Source organism: Engystomops pustulosus, chromosome 6, assembly GCF_040894005.1.
Source record: "Engystomops pustulosus chromosome 6, aEngPut4.maternal, whole genome shotgun sequence".
Taxonomy (NCBI): Eukaryota; Metazoa; Chordata; class Amphibia; order Anura; family Leptodactylidae; genus Engystomops; species Engystomops pustulosus.
The window spans coordinates 111,655,122-111,673,714 of NC_092416.1; the positions used below are offsets into that span (position 1 = coordinate 111,655,122).

Consider the following 18,593-nt stretch of genomic DNA (forward strand, 5'->3'; position numbering starts at 1 on the left):
TTCCTCATTGTGTCTTCCACCAGGGGATTTTCCTGGGTAAAAACAGTTGAGAAGGCGACATTCAGTAGATTGGCCCTTTCCTCATCTCCTTCCACCATGACCCCCATGTTATTTCTAAGGGGACCCACACTCTCTGTTTTTAGTTTCTTATCATTTATATACTTGAAAAATAATTTGGGATTATTTTTGCTCTCCCTGGCAATATTTCTCTGTCTCTATTTTTGCAGCCTTTATCTGCTTTTTACAGGATTTATTTTTCTCTCTATAATCCTGTAATGCCTCATCGCTACCTTCACGTTTTAGCACCTTAAACGCTTTATCTTTCTCGCTTATTGCTTTCCTTACAAGACTAGTTAGCCACATAGGCTTTTTCTTGTTTCTTTTATGCTTTTTCCCATAAGGTATGTGTTTCTCACAGGACTTTTTCAGAATATATGAGAAAAAGTCCCATTTTTGGGGGGGGCTTTTGTCTTTGAGAGCATTATCCCAGTCTATGCCTTTAAGGTCTTCCCTTAGTTGATGAAAATTTTCCCTCCTGAAGTTTAGAGTGTTGGTTGCCCCTTCACTAACGTGCTTAGTAAAGCGTAATACAAAATCAATGATATTATGATCACTATTCCCCAGGTTCCCCCCAACCTGTAGTTTTGATACCCTATCAGGTCTGTTGGTAAGGATAAGGTCCAGCAGTGCCCCCCCTCTTGTTGGCTCCAGGACTAGTTGCGACAGGTAATTGTCTTTTGCTGTTGACAAGAACCTGCTACCTTTGAAGGACCTGCAGGTTTCTGCCCCCCAGTCAATATCTGGGTAATTGAAGTCCCCCATGATAAGTACTTCACCATGCTTTGAAGCCGCATCCATTTCACTTATCAGCATTTCCTCTGCTGCCTCCATTATATTTGGAGCCTTATAACAAACCCCTAGTAATATTTTATTATTCTTTTTCCCTCCTCTTATCTCCACCCATAGGGACTCCACATTTGCGTTACTGATGTCATCTCGCAGGACGGGCTTGAGGCAAGAATTCACATATAAACAAACCCCTCCCCCTTTTTTATTTATACGATCCTTTCTAAAAAGACTATAACCATCTATAGTAACAGCCCAGTCATAGCTACTGTCCAGCCATGTCTCGCTGATACCCACTATATCGTATTTCCGTTCCAACATCAAGAGTTCCAGTTCCTCCATTTTGTTTGTGAGGCTTCTGGCATTTGTGTACATACACTTTATATGGTTTTCCCTGTCCGTATTCCTTTTGTCCTTATTCCCCAATCTCATTCCAGCCCCCCTTCCTCCCCCATGGACTATGACTCTTCCCAGCTCTCTATGTACACCGTCTATTTGCCCTGCACAAGTGTAGTTGCCCTCCCCCCAGGTCTCTAGTTTAAACACTCCTCCAACCTTCTAGCCATTTTTTCCCCTAAGTGGAAGAAGTGTGTAAAGAGGTGTCGGACGATGAGGAGACACGGTTGTCAGACAGTGAATAAGTTGTTGTCAGGGCAGGAAGTCCGAGGGGGGAGCAGACTGAGGGATCGGAGGATAATGAGGTGACAGACCCAAGCTGGGTTGATAGGCCGGGTGAACACAGTGCTTCTGAGAAGGAGGCGAGTCCTATAGCAGAACAGGTTGAAAGAGGCAGTGGTGGGGCCAGACGGAGAGGCGGGGCCAGAGCTGGTGCATCAGTACCAAATGTTTCCCGTAGTCAAGCTCCCGTGGCGAGGGCTAGATTTTCAGAAGTCTGGAGGTTCTTTAACCCCTTAAGGACGGAGGGTTTTTCGGCTCATTTCTCGCTCTCCAACTTCAAAAATCCATAACTTTTTCATTTTTCCGTGTACAGACTTGTGTGAGGGCTTATTTTGTGCGTAACAAATTTTACTTTCTCGTAATGTTATTTATTTTAACATGCTGTGTACTGCGAAGCTGAAAAAAAATTCCAAATGTGGAAAAATTGTAAAAAAACCGCACGTGCGTCACGTTCTTGTGGGCTCAGTTTTTACGACTTTCACTCTTCGCTCCAAATAACACGCCTACTTTATTCTTTGGTTCGGTGCGATCGCGGTGATACCAAATTTATATAGGTTTTATTGTGTTTTAATACATTTTCAAAAATTAAACGAATGTGTACAAAAAAGAAAAAAAAATTTTTGCCATCTTCTGACGCTAATAACTTTTTCATACTTTGGCGCACGGAAATGTGTGAGGGGTCATTTTTTGCGAAATGAAGCGACGTTTTCATTGCTACCATTTTGAGGTCTGTGCGACATTTTGATCATTTTTTATTTTATTTTTTATGTTATGTAAAAAGGTGTAAAAGTCGCATTTCGGACATTTGGGCGCCATTTCCCGCCTCGGAGGTCACCGCCGGCCGTAACCGTTTTTATATTTTGATAGATCGGGCATTTTGGGACGCGGCGATACCTAATATGTTTGTGATTTGTACTGTTTATTATGTTTTATATCAGTTCTAGGGAAAGGGGGGTGATTTGAATTTTTAATATTTTATTAATTTTTTTTATTTTTTAAACTTTTTTTTTTCTTTTTTTTTTCACTATCTTTTAGACCATCTAGGGTACATTAACCCTAGATGGTCAGATCGCTGCTACCATATACTGCAATACTTCTGTATTGCAATATATGGCATTTTTGCAGCACATTCATTACAATGAGCCACTGGCTCATTGTAACGAATCTGCAGCTGCAAGATAGCCTCGTGTCAAAAGAAGACACGAGGCTACCATGCCAACCGATCGCCGCCCCCCGATGACGTTCGGGGGCGTGGCGATCGAAAAAAAGATGGCGGCGCCCACGCGCCGCCGTCTTTTTAATGCCGCCGGCGACTTTGCCGGCGGCAACGGGGTGGGTTAATAGCCGCGATCGGTGCTAGCACCGACCGCGGTTATTAGCGGTGGGGGTTTTATGCATTATGCAAAAACCCCCACCTCTGTATGAAGAGGACTCAGCCCGTGAGCCCTCTTCATACATCCCTTATACCTCTGCGCCGTAGAGCTACGGCGCAGAGCGTTAAGGGGTTAAAGAAACACCGGATGACCGACAGACTGTGTTGTGCAACCTGTGCCAAACCAGGATCAGCAGGGGTACCACAACTACTAGCTTAACTACCACCAGTATGCGCAGGCATATGAATGCTAAACACCCCACTCAATGGCACCAAGCCCGTTCACCTCCGGCCGGGCACACCACTGCTCCTTCCCCTGTGTCATCTGCTAGTCAGCCCCCTGCCCAGGACCCCGGCCCAAACACCTCCCGTGCGAAAACCCCATCTTCGCCTCCACGATCCTCCACAGCATCCACCAGCGTTCAGCTCTCCATACCCCAGACGCTGGAGCGCAAAAGGAAGTATAGCACAACCCACCCACACGCCCAAGCCCTCAATGTCCACATCTCCAAGTTGCTTAGCCTGGAGATGCTGCCCTATAGGCTGGTAGAGACCAAGGCCTTTCGAAACCTCATGGCGGCGGCCGCCCCTCGGTATTCGGTCCCCAGCCGCCACTACTTTTCCCGATGTGCCGTCCCAGCCCTGCACAAGCACGTGTCAGAGAACATCATCTGTGCCCTGACCAACGCCGTTTCTGACAAGGTCCACCTGACCACGGACACGTGGACGAGTGCTGCTGGGCAGGGCCACTATATGTCGCTGACGGCACATTGGGTTAACTTGTTGGAGGCTGGGACCGAGTCTGACCCTGGGGCTGGTCATATACTGCCGAGGATTGCGGGGCCTACCTCGGTCCAGGTCTCAAAGGCCTACTATGCCTCCTCCTCCTCCCACCCCTCCTCCACCTCCTCCGAATTACCATCCGCGGGCATGGCGCCATCAGTCGGTAGCTCTAGGCACAGCAGCAGTGCCGTCGCTAAGCGACAGCAGGCGGTGCTCAAACTGCTGAGCCTAGGCAATAAAAGGCACACCGCACAAGAGCTATTACAGGGCATCACGGTGCAGACCGATCTGTGGCTGGCACCGCTGAACCTGAAGCCAGGCATGGTTGTGTGTGACAACGGCCGTAACCTGGTGGCAGCTCTGCAACTCGGCAGACTGACACATGTGCCATGCCTGGCCCATGTGTTAAATCTCATAGTTCAGCGTTTCCTCAAGACGTACCCCAATCTGTCTGATTTGCTCACGAAGGTGTGCCGCATCTGTACGCATTTCAGGAAGTCCAGCACAGGTGCTGCCACTCTCAGGGCAGCGCAGCGCCGCCTCCAACTGCCCGCTCACCGACTGTTGTGCGACGTGCCCACGAGGTGGAATTCAACAGTAACCATGTTATCCAGAGTTTACCAGCAGCGCAGAGCGATTGTAGACTGCCAGATGTCAACTTCCACCAGAACTGGTAGTCAGGTCAGTCAGCTTCCTCAAGTCTACAATGAGGAGTGGACGTGGATGTCTGATATCTGTCAGGTGCTGAGTAACTTTGAGGAGTCAACACAGATGGTCAGTGGCGATGCCGCCATCATCGGCCTCACCATCCTGCTGCTTGGCCTGTTGAAAAACTCTCTGGTCAGCATGAAGTCGGAAGCTTTGCGCTCGTCACAAGAGACGGGGGAAGAAGATTCCCTTGTTGATAGCCAAAGCACCCTTAGGTCTGTTTCTCAGCGCATATCGGAGGAGGAAGAGGAGGAGAATGTTGGCGAGACAGAAGAGGGGACCATTGTTCAGTCCTTCACTGTTCAGCGTGTATGGGCAGAAGAAGAGGAGTTGGAGGAGGAGGAGGATGAAATGGGCAGTCAGGCCAGTGAGGGGAGTGAATTCTTGCGCGTTGGGACTCTGGCGCATATGGCAGATTTCATGCTAGGCTGCCTATCCCGTGACCCTCGCGTTCAAAGAATTTATTCCAGCACCGATTACTGGGTATTCACTCTCCTGGACCCACGGTACAAGCAAAATCTTTCCACTCTCATCCCTGGAGAGGAAAGGAGTGTGAGAATGCATGAATACCAGCAGGCCCTGGTGCACAAGCTGAAACAGTATTTCCCTTCTGACAGCGCTAGCAGCAGAGGGCGTACTTCTGCGGGACAAGTAGCGAGGGAGAGTAGGCGAGCAGGCAGCTTGTCCAGCACTGGCAGGGGTACGCTTTACAAGGCTTTTGCCAGCTTTATGTCACCCCAGCAAGACACTGTCACCTGTCCCCAGTCTCGGCAGAGTAGGGCTGATCTTTACAGAAAGATGGTGAGGGAGTACGTAGCTGACCATACCATTGTCCTAAATGATCACACAGCTCCCTACAACTACTGGGTTTCAAAGCTGGACATGTGGCACGAACTGGCGCTGTACGCCTTGGAGGTTCTTGCCTGCCCTGCCGCTAGCGTGTTGTCCGAGCGGGTTTTCAGTGCAGCTGGTGGCATCATCACCGATAAGCGTACACGACTGTCGACTGACATGCTGACGCTATCAAGATGAATAAAGTCTGGATTTCTCAGGATTTTCATTCTCCACCAGGTGAAAGAAGCTCAACCTGAATAATGTATGCACTCCTCCTCCTCATTGCCCTCCTTCTCCTCCTCTTTGTACACTAAAGCAGAGGAAACTGGCTATTTTTTGCCAGGGCCAACTGGCTCTAGCTATAGTACTCTATGTATTTAATTTTTCTGGAGGACCACCTACCTGCTCCTCTGGTTTGAAAACTTTTTTGGACTGCCACATTGTCTCCATAGCAGCCTCCACATGTCGTCGTTTTAGCTGGCTCCAAAAGTCGTCCATATAGCTGCCTCCATAAATGGTCTCCTTATCAAACAAACTGTGTCAGGCAGAATTTTGGGTTGTTTTCATGGATTCCACATCAAACTTGTTAACTTTGTTGCCACCCTGCTGTGTAATCCACAAAATATACTGGCAAACTTTTATCATTTACCGATATTTTTTCAGCGCTTCTTGCGCATCTGTTTACATTCCCCTCACCCGCCATAACCCAAACTTATAAGAACGCTACTACACTTGATCTTATACAAAAGGTTCTTAGAAGTGCTGTTTGGGGAGGAGCCGAGAGACAGGGGCTTAGACAGGCGAAAGCTCGCCTGGCAGCGGACCGCCGGCTCCATCCCAAGATACAACTAACATAGTTTTAACTGCAGCACCTTTAATCTACTACTAGTTCACTGCCTCCATACATCGTCCCCTTATCAAACGAGCTGTGTCAGGCAGAATTTTCAGGTGTTTCACCAGATACATAGTGGAACTCGGCCCATCTGTCGCCGCCATGCTGGAGAGCTGAAGTTGCAATCATAGCAGCGCAATATGGATGCCCCATACTGTCGCTCTTAATCATGGAACCATTTCCGTAAAAACAATTAAAAATCGAACCACTATGCTATTCCATTATTCCTAGGTGAAATATTCAAACGACCCGGCCTGCTTTGAAAATTATAATTTTTTCAAAGTAAACGCTTCTGGCCCCCAGGCCCATTTGGGTGGGGAGGAGCCAAGAGACAGGGGCTTGGACAGGCGAAAGCTCGCCTGGCAGTGGACCGCCAGCTCCATCCCAAGATTAGGCAGCCTCAGAGGCATCCATACATGCTGCCCCTGCTGTTTCCTGTCCATTTTGCCTCCACAGCGTCCACCAATGTCTCATTTCAACTCTCTACACCCCAGACGCTGGAGCACGAGAGGATATGCAGCACATCATCCCCTTATCAAACGAGCTGTGTCAGGCAGAATTTTCAGGTGTTTCACCAGATACATAGTGGAACTCGGTCTATCTGTCGCCGCCATGCTGGAGACCTGAAGTTGCAATCATAGCAGCGCAATATGAATGCCCCATACTGTCGCTCTTAATCATGGAAGTCGTCTCCATGGCTGCCTCCACATGTCGTCCCCTTATCAAAAGAGCTGTGTCAGGCTCATTTTTCGGGTGTTTCACCAGATATGTTATGGAACTTGGTCACTATGTCACCACCATGCTGTGTTATCGACTAAATATACCGACAACCTTTTATTCACATAGGATATCATTTCAGCGCTTCTTGCTCACCTCCTTTGGTGAAGCCTGAGTCCATTTAGGGTATGTCGCCATGACACTCTCTAGCCTGCATGCCGTCCCCTAGAGTGTCAGGGTCAATTATTGCATGTTTTAGATGCTATCTAGCCTCATTCGGTCACTCTGTCATGGCCATGCTGTTGCCCATAATTTTGGCATAATGGTGCGATTAAGCAGCCTCAGAGGCATCCATGCATGCTGCCCCTGCTTTGTCCTGTCCATTTCCGTGGTGTTTCCATCCTTTTCTGAGGTTCCCAGGTGTTTGGCCAAGCTTCCCTGTGCAGAGCCTTGGTCGAGCATCGGGAAAAGTTCGTCTCGAATAACGAGTACCCGAGCAATTTAGTGCTCGCTCATCTCTAGTGGTTGATGTTTCAGTGCTCTGTGGCTACTCATTTGTTCCACTTGGTCTGCATTTAGACCAATATATAATGTAGAATTTTTGCACCAGCTGAAAGGTTAATAAGATGTCGCTTTCCCAGACATGTTTGAAAAGACAATATAGTGTAATATTGCATCTATTTGTAGAACTCCCCGTGCTTACTAGGTACAGTGTTGATCCAGAGAAAGACACCAAATATAATCTATTAGGGGAAATAATCATGCATCATAGATGGTACTGCCATCAATGCATGTCTGCATCTAGCCCTGTCTTAACCCCATTAACTTTTGACCTTCAGGACATGGTTACCTTTTCCCTTTTCTCACATATTAAATTCTAAATAACCATTTTTTTTCATTTTTCCATGTATTAGTCATTTGAGGGTATTTTTTTTTTTTTTTTTGTGAAACAAGTTGCAATTTTGTGTCCATTTTGGGGTGCCTGTAATTTATTGGTTGAATTGTATTACAGGGATACTCCCATAAAGACCCCTTTCTTAAATATACTCAGGATAACAAAATAATACATTCTCTAATTCAATGTTATTAACAAAAATACAGAATTTCACAGATAAAATTACAACCTGTCTGATTACAATCAGTCCTGGTGTACACAATTTTGGTTGCCCCTAGACCTGACCTTGTATCTTCTGAGTTTAGGGTCAGGTAGACATCTTTCTCTCTGATCTGTCTCATGTCGTGTGTTTTTTTTTTTTTTTTTTTGTGTCAGACACTAATAGAATGTTGAGAAGCTAAATGAAAGTGTATATAAACCTGAGTACACAATATGTCTTTTTAGAGAGTCCACGCCTTACACTGAACATCAGTGACCTAAAACATCATGTGTAAAATTTTAAAGTAAGGGGTCAAAAATGATCTTTATTGTGTAAACATCACTAGGGGATAACATTTTGAGAATTATTTATGGGCAAACCCCTATAACTCTTTTAGCCAGAAGCTGAGAAAAGAAACGTGTTACCATCTTCTAGTGCTAAAACAGATTCAGCAGTGTTACACTGCTTGCGTTATCGGAAACCTAGAAGCGGTCCAGCGTATTCATGAGGGGACTGGTTTAAGGGGGCATGGCGCGCGGCAGTCACCGCTAGCCTATGGAGTGAGCAGGGCGGTCCGGGGAAGAGGCAGCGCCTCAGACCCCCACCTCATGAATACACTGGACCGCTTTGATAGTGGTCAGGCTTTTCTAGTGTACAGCGTGGAAGTGTTTGTTAGCGTTATCTGAGGTTTCCAATTATGCTGGCAGTCTAACACTGCGGCATCTGTTTTGGAGGTGACAGGTCCTCTTTAATGAGTTTTGCACTTGGGGCCCACACTATTCCATTAAAGTCAACAGGAGATGGAGAAAGATGCAGATATCACTGGATGCATCTAGACTGATGATGGATTACCTCCTCCCGCTGTTAGATGGTGACAGCTGACCTCGATGTCTCTATATAGGCCTGCTGGCCTATGTCCTGCCAGGTACATGTAAACTCTACAGGACTATCATAAATGCACTATATTATCACCTGGGGTTAAGAGCAAGAGCTTTATCCATGGTCAGCCTATAACCTGTCTATAATCTGTTTGTACTTTCTCCGCAGGGAAGAGGTTACAAGAATGGGTCTCTGTAATTCTCTGCTTCCTCCTGATGTCCTTCAACTTCTGTTACCTGGTCCGTTATTTTAGTCTGGAGCACACAGTTAGCATTGTCCTTAGTGTTGGTAAGTAAGGTTGATGAAGGTGTCAAATTAAATTTTGGATTCCTAACACTCCAATGGAGCTGTGTTCTGGGCTGTTTTGCTCAGCTCACAGATTGTGTGTCATCCCTAATAGGTAATGGGCAAAGGTGTGGTGATTGCACACGTCTTGGAGACAATTTTTCATCTACTAAATTATTCTTAAAAGTCTACAGGTGCTGGCCATTTTTCACATTATTACACGATTTGGCAAATACCAAATGTCACATGGTCACCAAGTAACAAGGCATGTACACAATGAGATGGATGCCCTGCACTACCCCTTGAGGACACTCATCCCTTTTCGCCTTACTCCAATAGGAATCGAGGCTGCACTAAGGTGGTGCTCAGCTAATGAAAAGCTAAGAAGGCAAAATCACATAGTGGAAAAAGCAGAAAAGCGGCACTCACCGGATTCGTGCAGAAAGATTTATTTGGACACACAGAGTGTAGACGTGGACATTTGTGCAGACCGCGGCAAGCGACGGGCCGTTTCGCGCCTGTGTGGCGCTTTCTCAAGCCTACCTCAAGGCTTGAGAAAGCGCCACACAGGCGCGAAACGGCCGTCGCTTGCCGCGGTCTGCACAAATGTCCACGTCTACACTCTGTGTGTCCAAATAAATCTTTCTGCACGAATCCGGTGAGTGCCGCTTTTCTGCTTTTTCCACTATGTGACCAAGTAACAAGGCCTTGACAACAATGGCAGCCTCTATGTGATGGAACTGGTTTACTGTGATAGCGGAGCTTCACAGTGCTGTATAAGGCTTGACACCTGCCTACAGTTAGATGTAGCTGTGCTGAAATTGAATTTATGTAATGCCCCAATAAATCTAGACAAAATGCAGTTAAAAATGAATCCCTGAAATGTTAATTGTGTGTGTGGGGATTGAAGAATGGGGAATATTGACTCCTGCACCCCCCCCCCCTTGAAAAAAAAAATTGACCAGTTCAATTGAGTTACATTTTATGTGGGAAGCATCAGGCTGCTGTGTTCTGCACAGTGTGATGTGATAGAAAGCTAGCACATGGGTGAATGTCAACGGTGAAGTGCAACTCTACCCATAGGCCTCACACTGGCTGCATAGTATTTGCATCGACTCCCAAGGTTATCTCTTACTGGTAACACATTGTTGTGGTTAATTTAATACAGGTTGGAGTAGGTGGAAGGGCCAGTGCTGAAAAATCACACGTGGGAAGTGAGGGTTAATATATGTAGGAGCCACACAGTGTCACAAATGTGGTGCACAAGAAGCCAACATTAAAGGGGTATTCTCATCTCGGCATTCACATTCAGTTTCATTAATCTGCCATATATAAACATTTCTTCAATTGGATGTTATTAAAAAAAATGTTCCTGTGTGAAGATAATTTCTCATAAATGTAGTCATTCTGTCCCTTAGAAACGAGATGGCTTCCTCGGTTACGACCACGTCACACTCTGGCAGCGGTGGCCAGACATGCGCTATTGAGCCCTGCCTGACCTCCTGGATTCAGCAATCATTACTACAGGACGGCTGGGGGACATGCAGTAACTCCAGGACCCTTCATATACAAAACCTTTTTGTTTATTTGTGAAATCCATCCAGCAAAGGGGATCCATCCAGTATCCGGGGAAGCTTTCTCGTTTCTAAGGGACAACCTGACTATATTTATGAGAAATTATCTTCACACAGGAACATTTTTTTTTAATAACATCTAATGGAAGAAATGTTTATATATGGAAGATTTATCAAACTGATTGTGAATACCCAGGATGAGAATACCCCTTTAAGCTCTTTCTGCTTTTGTACTCTTTTGGCTACAGAAAGTATTCTGATCCTTTTAAAGTTTTAAAAGTTCTTTTTTTGCTCATTAATGTACACCCCATCTTGACAGAAAAAAACAGAAACATAGATAATTTTTGCTAATCTATTAATCGAGAAAAACTGGTCCTAAGTATTCAAACCCTTTACTCTGTATTAAATAGAAGCACCCTTTTGAGCTAGTACAGCAACACGTTTTGCACAACTGGATTTTGGGATCCTCTGCCATTCTTCCTTGCAGATCCTCTCCAGTTCCCTCAAGTTGGATGGTGAACGTTGGTGGACAACCAGTTCAAGTCTCCAATTAAGTTTAGGTCAGGCTCTGGCTGGGCCAGTCAAGAATGGTCACAATGGTCAGTTATGAAGCCACTTCTTTGTTATTTTAGCTGTGTTCTTAGGGTCATTGTGGTGTTGGAAGGTGAACCTTCGGCGCAGTCTGAAAGAGGTTTATGTCCAGGATCTCTCTGTACTTGGCCGCATTCATCTTTCATTCTATTGCAACCAGTTGTCCTGTCCTGCAGCTGAAAAACATCCCCATAGCACGATGCTGCCACCACCATGTGGAGATTGTATTTGGCAGGTGATGAGCAGTGCTTGATTTTCTCCACACAAACTGCTTAGAATTAACATTAAAAAGGTCCATCCTCGTTTCATCAGACCAGAGAATCTTATTTTTTACAATCTGGGAGTCCTTCATGTGTGTTTTTGAAAACCATGCGGGCTGAGAGGCTTCCATGGGCGAACACTGTCATAAAGTCCCGACTGGTGGAGGCTGCAGTGATAGTTGACTTTGTGGAGCATTCTCCCATCTCCCCACTGCATCTCAGGAGCTTAGTCACAGGGATCTTGGGGTTCTTCTTAATCTCCCTCACTAAGTCTCTTCTCCCACAATTGCTTAGTTTGGCTGGGTTGCCAGGTCGAGGAAGGGTTGTGGTAGTCGCAAACTTCTTCCATTTAAAGGACACCTGTCATCAGGTCTGTGTCACTTGTCCTGTCACTACTACCTATTGGAGCAGCTCACAAGGATCCCATCCCAGCCTTTATCTAGTTATTTCATACATTATTTATTGTAAAATCATCTATTTTTATCATGTATATGAGGCTGGTCACATGGTCAGAGGCAGTGATGTCACCCCTGTTACCCCTCCCCTCTCCTCCCCCTGCTCATGTCTGTGTGTAATGTATAGTAAAGCATGGCTAGTGTGTGTGCTGCATCCTCCTAATATACAGGGGAGAGACACAGACATCAGCTACACATGAATCTGACATGTTCTGCTATAACATGGCTGCCTGGAGCTGCTGTATCTCTCCTAAACACACACACATGCACACACAGGCTGCAGGGGGTGTGGCCACCAGCACCAGGAAGCACATCATTATACAGCCTCACACTATTATACAGGCTGTCAGTCAAGCACTGGGGGTGTGGCTGTGCCTCCCACTCATGAATAGAGTGGACAGCTTGAATATGCTAATGCTTCATTGGACATTTCACAGGTCATTTGCATACAGCTTTAGGACCTCATTGCTTAGGTTTACAGGCATGTAGAGGGACAATGAAGGGATAGAGGCAATGCTCTCTAATGGCAGTTTATGAAAATATATTTAGTTTAGGGGGGTTATTTTGCATGACGGGTTCTCTTTAAGGATTATGGAGGCCACTGTGCCTTTAAAAACCTTGATTGCTTTAGCAGTTCCTTAGACCTCATGATTCTTATGTGCTCTGACATGCACTGTGAGCTGTGAGGTCTTATATAGGACAGTAACAATAACTCACCTGTGGGTAATCAAGTCTCCATATAAATACACCTGCCCTGTCATACTTTCAGGGTTCTAGTTAACCCCTTGGTGACAACCCATACGGATTTCTCCGCCTGTCACGAAGGGGTCTCGGGCTTGGCCGTGGGGTCCTGGGTTCAAGTCCCATCCAGGTCAACATTTGCAAAGAGTTTGTTAGTTCTCTCCATGTTTGTGTGGGTGTCCTCCTGTTGTCTCCCACACTCCAAAAATATACTGGTAGTTGATTAGATTGTAAGCCCCATGGGGACAGGGACTGATATGGAAAGCACTGTGCAGCACTGCGGAATCTGTTGGTGCTATATACCATATATACTCAGGTATCTTGGCTTATATTCGAATTTTAACAAAAAAACCTGGAAAATGCATTGTTCAACCCTTACAACAAGTATATAGCCAGCCAGCCTGAGGGGCCTCAGTATATATACACGGAAAAAATAGAAAAAAATGCTTATGCTCACCCACAGAAATGCATGTTGAAAGTAACTCTGTGCTGGATAAGAGATGGAATACGCTTGGTCTAGGTCCAAGGAAAATTGTAGGGAGGAAGGAAAAAAGAAATATCCACTCAATCCGCACTGGTGTAAAATTTAAAAAATGTTTAGTTCAATTTATTTAGTTCATCAAAAAATTAAAACCAGCAAGACATCACAAGAAAAATGCATGGCATGATGGCATCACACAGTTGTCACAGATTTGTCGGCTGCACATCCATGATGCGAATCTCCCGCTCCACCACATCCCAAAGATGCTCTATTGGATTAGGATCTGGTGACTGTGGAGGCCATTTGAGTACAGTGAACTCATTGTCATCTTCAAGAAACCAGTCTGAGATGATTCCAGCTTTATGACATGGCGCATTATCCTGCTGAAAGTAGCCATCAGATGTTGGGTACATTGTGGTCATAAAGGGATGGACATGGTCAGCAACAATACTCAGGTAGGCTGTGGCATTGCAACGATGCTCAATTGGTACCAAGGGGCCCAAAGAGTGCCAAGAAAATACTGTGCGTTCAGAGATGCTTTTCTGCCTACCTTGGTTGTAACGGGTGGCGATTTGAGTCACTGTTGCCTTTCTATCAGCTCGAACCAGTCTGCCCATTCTCCTCTGACATCAACAAGGCATTTCCGCCCACAGAACTGCCGCTCACTGGATGTTTTTTTTTTCTTTTTCGGACCATTCTCTGTAAACCCTAGAGATGGTTGTGCGTGAAAATCCCAGTAGATCAGCAGTTTCTGAAATACTCAGACCAGCCCTTCTGGCACCAACAACCATGCCACGTTCAAAGGCACTAAAATCACCTTTCTTCCCCATACTGATGCGCGGTTTGAACTGAAGGAGATTGTCTTGACCATGTCTACATGCCTAAATGCACTGAGTTGCCGCCATGTGATTGGCTGATTAGAAATTGTTAACGAGCAGTTGGACAGGTGTACCTAATAAAGTGGCCGGTGAGTGTATATATGAACCAAAATTTCCCACTAACTAGAAGTAAGACATGTCACGGAAAAAAAAAAAAAAAAACACTCAATCTCAGAATCTCAAAAACACCAAGTTAAAGTGTTCTAAATTTATTACCAGATAACATGACACATGCTGGTTTTGAAAAATAGGCCTTGGTCATCAAGGTACAAATGAGCCTGGTCACGAAGGGGGTTAAAGCACAGAGAGCATCATGAAAATCTAGGAACCCAAAAGGCAGGTGTGTGATTCTGTTTTGAGAAATTTGGATACAAATACGGCTTTACAACCTTTAACCCGACATTTGGGGTGCACAGTGAAATCTGTAAAATCCAAGCCCACAAGAATACGGCACAAATGCGTTTTTTTTACCAAGTTCACTGCATTTGGAATTTTTTTCCCGCTTCCAAGCACACGGCATGGAATATTAAATACCACCATTTTGAAGTGTAATTTGTTATGCAGAAAATAAGCAGTCACACAGCTCTGTACATGGAAAAATAAAAAAGTTACAGATTTTTGAAATGGAAGGAGTATCAGACCATTGGAAATGTATCAAGACCCGGCAGTCCCACTAAACTTTCAACACAAACGAGGAGAAGGCCCATTATAACTCTGGATGAACTGCAGATCTACAGCTGAGGTTGGAGAGTCTGTGCATAGGACAACAATCAGTTGTATACTGCACAAATATGGCCTTTATGGAAGTGGCAAGACACTGGGAGACACCGAACTTGTAGAAGCAGGTGCTTTGGTCAATGAAACTTTTTGGCCACAATGCCAAACTATTTATTTGGTGTAAAAGCAACACAGCTCATCAACCTGAACACACCCCCACAGTCCCCGCAGTCAAACATGGTGTGGCAGTATCATGGTTTGGGCCTGCTTTTCTTCACAGGGAAGATGGTTAAAATTGATGAGAAGATGGATGGAGCCAAATACAGGACAATTCTGGAAGAAAACCTGTTGGAGTCTGCCAAAGACCTGAGACAGGGACGGAGATTTATCTTCCAACAAGACAATGATCCCAAACATAAAGCAAAATCTACAATGGAAGGTTCACAAATTAACGTGAAGTCCAGACAAAAATCCAATCTATGGAAAGAGCTGAAAACTGCTGTTCATGAACGTTCTCAATCCAATCTCGCTGAGTTCGAGCTGTTTTCTGAGGAAGAATAGGCAAGAATTTCAGTCTGTCATTGCACAAAACTGATAGAGACATACCCCAAGTGACCTCCAGCTGTAATCTCAGCAAAAGGTAGCGCTACAAAGTATTAACTTAAGGGGGGCAAATAATATTCCACACTCCACTATTGTTTATTATTTTATTTTTTTTTTAAGTTTAAAATATCCAATAAATTCCTTTCCTCTTCATAATTGTGGCTCCCTGCCCTAAGGCTGCGCTAGTCAGGAGTGCGGCACGGTAACTACTATACTCACCTTTCCAGCAGGTGAGGCTGCTGGCTACTTTGGGGGGTCACTGTGACAGCTGCCGGGGGCAGTGTGGCTGCTGTGGGTGGCCCTGTGGCCGCTGTGGGGGCACCCTGACTACTATGAGGTGGACCGTGACTACTGTGGGGCACTGTGGTAGCTGTGGCGGGCACTGTAACTACAGTGGAAGCACTCTGGTAGCTGTGGGGGGCATTGGCAGCAGTCATAGGCACTGTGGGTGAACGTACAGTAGCTATGGGGTGGACTTTGGCATCTGCGGGGGGCATTCTGGTGGCTGTGGGGGCACTGTAGCGTCCGTAGGGGTACTCTGGCTGCTGTGGGGTCAGTCTGAGTATTGACTGTTTTTTGGGAGACACACTTACCATGGTGGTGTCTTGGATCATTTAACAATATAGTTTTGTGGTTGCCCTGAATTGGCTAATACTGTATGAACGTAACTACTGAACAGATCGAGTAGATGCACTTATACAGTAATAAAATGACAGTTAGCCCCTTTATGGCAACCGCAAGAATGATGTGGTCTATGGGAAATTGAGTTTGATACCCCTACCATGCAGGGAATGAATCCTTCCCTAACCTTCTAATAAGGATATTGTCATACAAGAAAGAACTACTGTACATGAAGTCGGGGGGGGGGGGGGCTGTGACAACCTGCTAGAACAGATTGATCCTCTTCCTTTTACTATAAGGTTTGGAATCTGTTTGTGCTTACAAATCTTCCTAGGCTACATTCACACAAACGTATCGGGGGGCGTATATACGGCCGGCGTATATATGTCCATCATACACTTCAGTTGCCCTGCAGCACTGTGCGGGAGCGGTACGGTGCTGCACACGTGCGCCGCCATACTGTTCAGTAGCCCGTAGTAGTCCTATCTTTCTACAGAATACGGCACCGGCACCTGTGTATTCCTATGGAGTCCTAGGATGGCTCATCCCCTGCTCCTCTCCCTGGCGCCGATGTATGCCAGCTGTACTACGGTACAGCGTGTGAATGTAGGCTTACTTTGAGGGAAAACTAAACTTCAATAAACACAAAACACAGCTAAATTCTATTATTAAGAGACTCCTACAGAGGCGCATATCACTATATGAGGTTATTCCAGTGGTGCATTGGTGTGGACTGACTTGCGGCCTACCTGCCGGAAAACCATGATGGCCATTGTAAATGTGGCTGAATGATAAATGATAAAAACTTGTGCTGATTATTAGATTTGATGCATTGTAGCTACTGTGGGAAATGGCCTGCATCACCTGTGAGAAGAGAGGGGGTAGCAGAAGTTTTATGGTGGGAGGATACCGGATGTCTGCATGGGTGGTCAACCCAAGTAATGAAGAAATATTATATATTACCGTTTCATTAGGTGGATAAGGACATCTTTCTATAGTTTTGCCGCAGGGAGGCTATATTCAACCTTTGACAGAGCACAGCAGTACGCCATATTGCGTTATTAGGGTGATCCGTCATCCGTTTTTCACAAATTTGACCAACTATCTTAATTAAAACGGGTCAAAAAGGCATGCAATTTTTGATGGACTGCTTAAAAATGGCCCAAAAACGCGTTCAAAACGCCATGTGTGCCATCACCCTTAGATTACAGACAGTGCTGCCATTAATCTGTAACCTTATGGTGGATAATTCTAACAAATACATCAACATGGAGAGGAAGGGTAAGATTTTCTGTCATTGTTTTCTGTCCAAAGCGCCAGGTTCAATTATATAAATCAATAGACAAATAGTTGATAAGTGTCTTAAGAGATAAAATGCGTTGTGTTCAAAGCGGAGAAGATAACAAATGATAACCAGCTTGTTATAAAGCAATAGATGACACCCCTATCCTAGTGATATGACAGCATATCATCCTTTCTAATTATCTGTTTCTTCAGCGTGATATGACTCCAACAAGGCCTGCCACCCAGCTTTCCAAACTCCTGAATATTAGTTCTCACATATGTCATCTGTATAGATTGTTTCCTTGGGGTGATTGTATCCCATGTCTAAGGGTACGTTCACACATGGCATTTGCATTTCGTTGACAAAGGGGCATAGCTCAGCCCATTTATTTCCAAGGACAATGAATCTGTGGAAAACTACTACCGTAAAATGTGAAAACACTGGCTTATTAACCCCTTTCTGCACCTTGACGTGATACTATGTCTTAGGATGCGGGTCGTTCCCGCACCTTGACGTAGTATCACGTCATGGCGATCACCCGGGCTCATAAGATGAGCCCGTGCTATTGGCAGTAGCCGGGATCCCGCAGTAACAGCCCTATAGACGCTGCGGTCATTGTGACCGCATAAAACCCTAAAGCAGACATTTTGGAAATGTTGGTTATAAAGTTACTTGGATGCTATGACTATCTGCCTGAAAAGCAGAAAATTTTGAACTTTGAAAATGAATAATTTTAAGAAATTTTTGCCAAATTTCAATTTTTTTTTTATAACTAAACACAAAAGATGTCATCAAAATTTTTCTATTACTTTGAAGTACAATGTGTGATGGTAAAACAATCTCAAAATCCCCTGGTTAAGTTAAAGCGTCATTAAGTTATAACCTCCTATAATGACACAGCAAATTTTAAAAATCAGGCCTGGTCCTAAAGGTCTAAAATGGCTTAAGGGGTTAAATGACACAAAGGAGTTAAAGCATCTGTGAAAAACTATGAACTACGCATGTGAAAAACGTAGTGAGAAAGAACCCTAACTAACTGAAAGCTATTTCATTTGTGCCTGGTCCTGATTATTATACTATATCTATCTTTAGTTGCAGGAATCATAACCGCTGACTTTGCCTCCGGATTGGTGCATTGGGGAGCAGACACTTGGGGCTCTGTGGAGCTGCCAATTGTTGGAAAAGTGAGTTGTGTTTTATATTTGTATAAGAGCACCAAGAAACTGCAGGTGCAGGACAGTAACTGTTATTCTGACACCTGATTGACAACCCATGTTTTTTGTGCAAGCATACTTGTAT

General features: G+C 45.1%; 1 protein-coding gene across 3 annotated transcripts in view; it reads left to right on the forward strand.

Moving 5' to 3' along the window:
• PEDS1 (plasmanylethanolamine desaturase 1) overlaps window positions 1–18,593 on the forward strand; it is a 42,039-nt gene that overhangs the window by 8,313 nt on the left and 15,133 nt on the right. For all 3 annotated transcript variants that reach the window (XM_072110605.1, XM_072110608.1, XM_072110606.1), the window contains exons 2-3: window positions 8,972–9,091; window positions 18,387–18,478. In XM_072110605.1, the coding sequence (XP_071966706.1) occupies window positions 8,972–9,091; window positions 18,387–18,478 (212 nt within the window). The remainder of the gene's footprint in view (window positions 1–8,971; window positions 9,092–18,386; window positions 18,479–18,593) is intronic.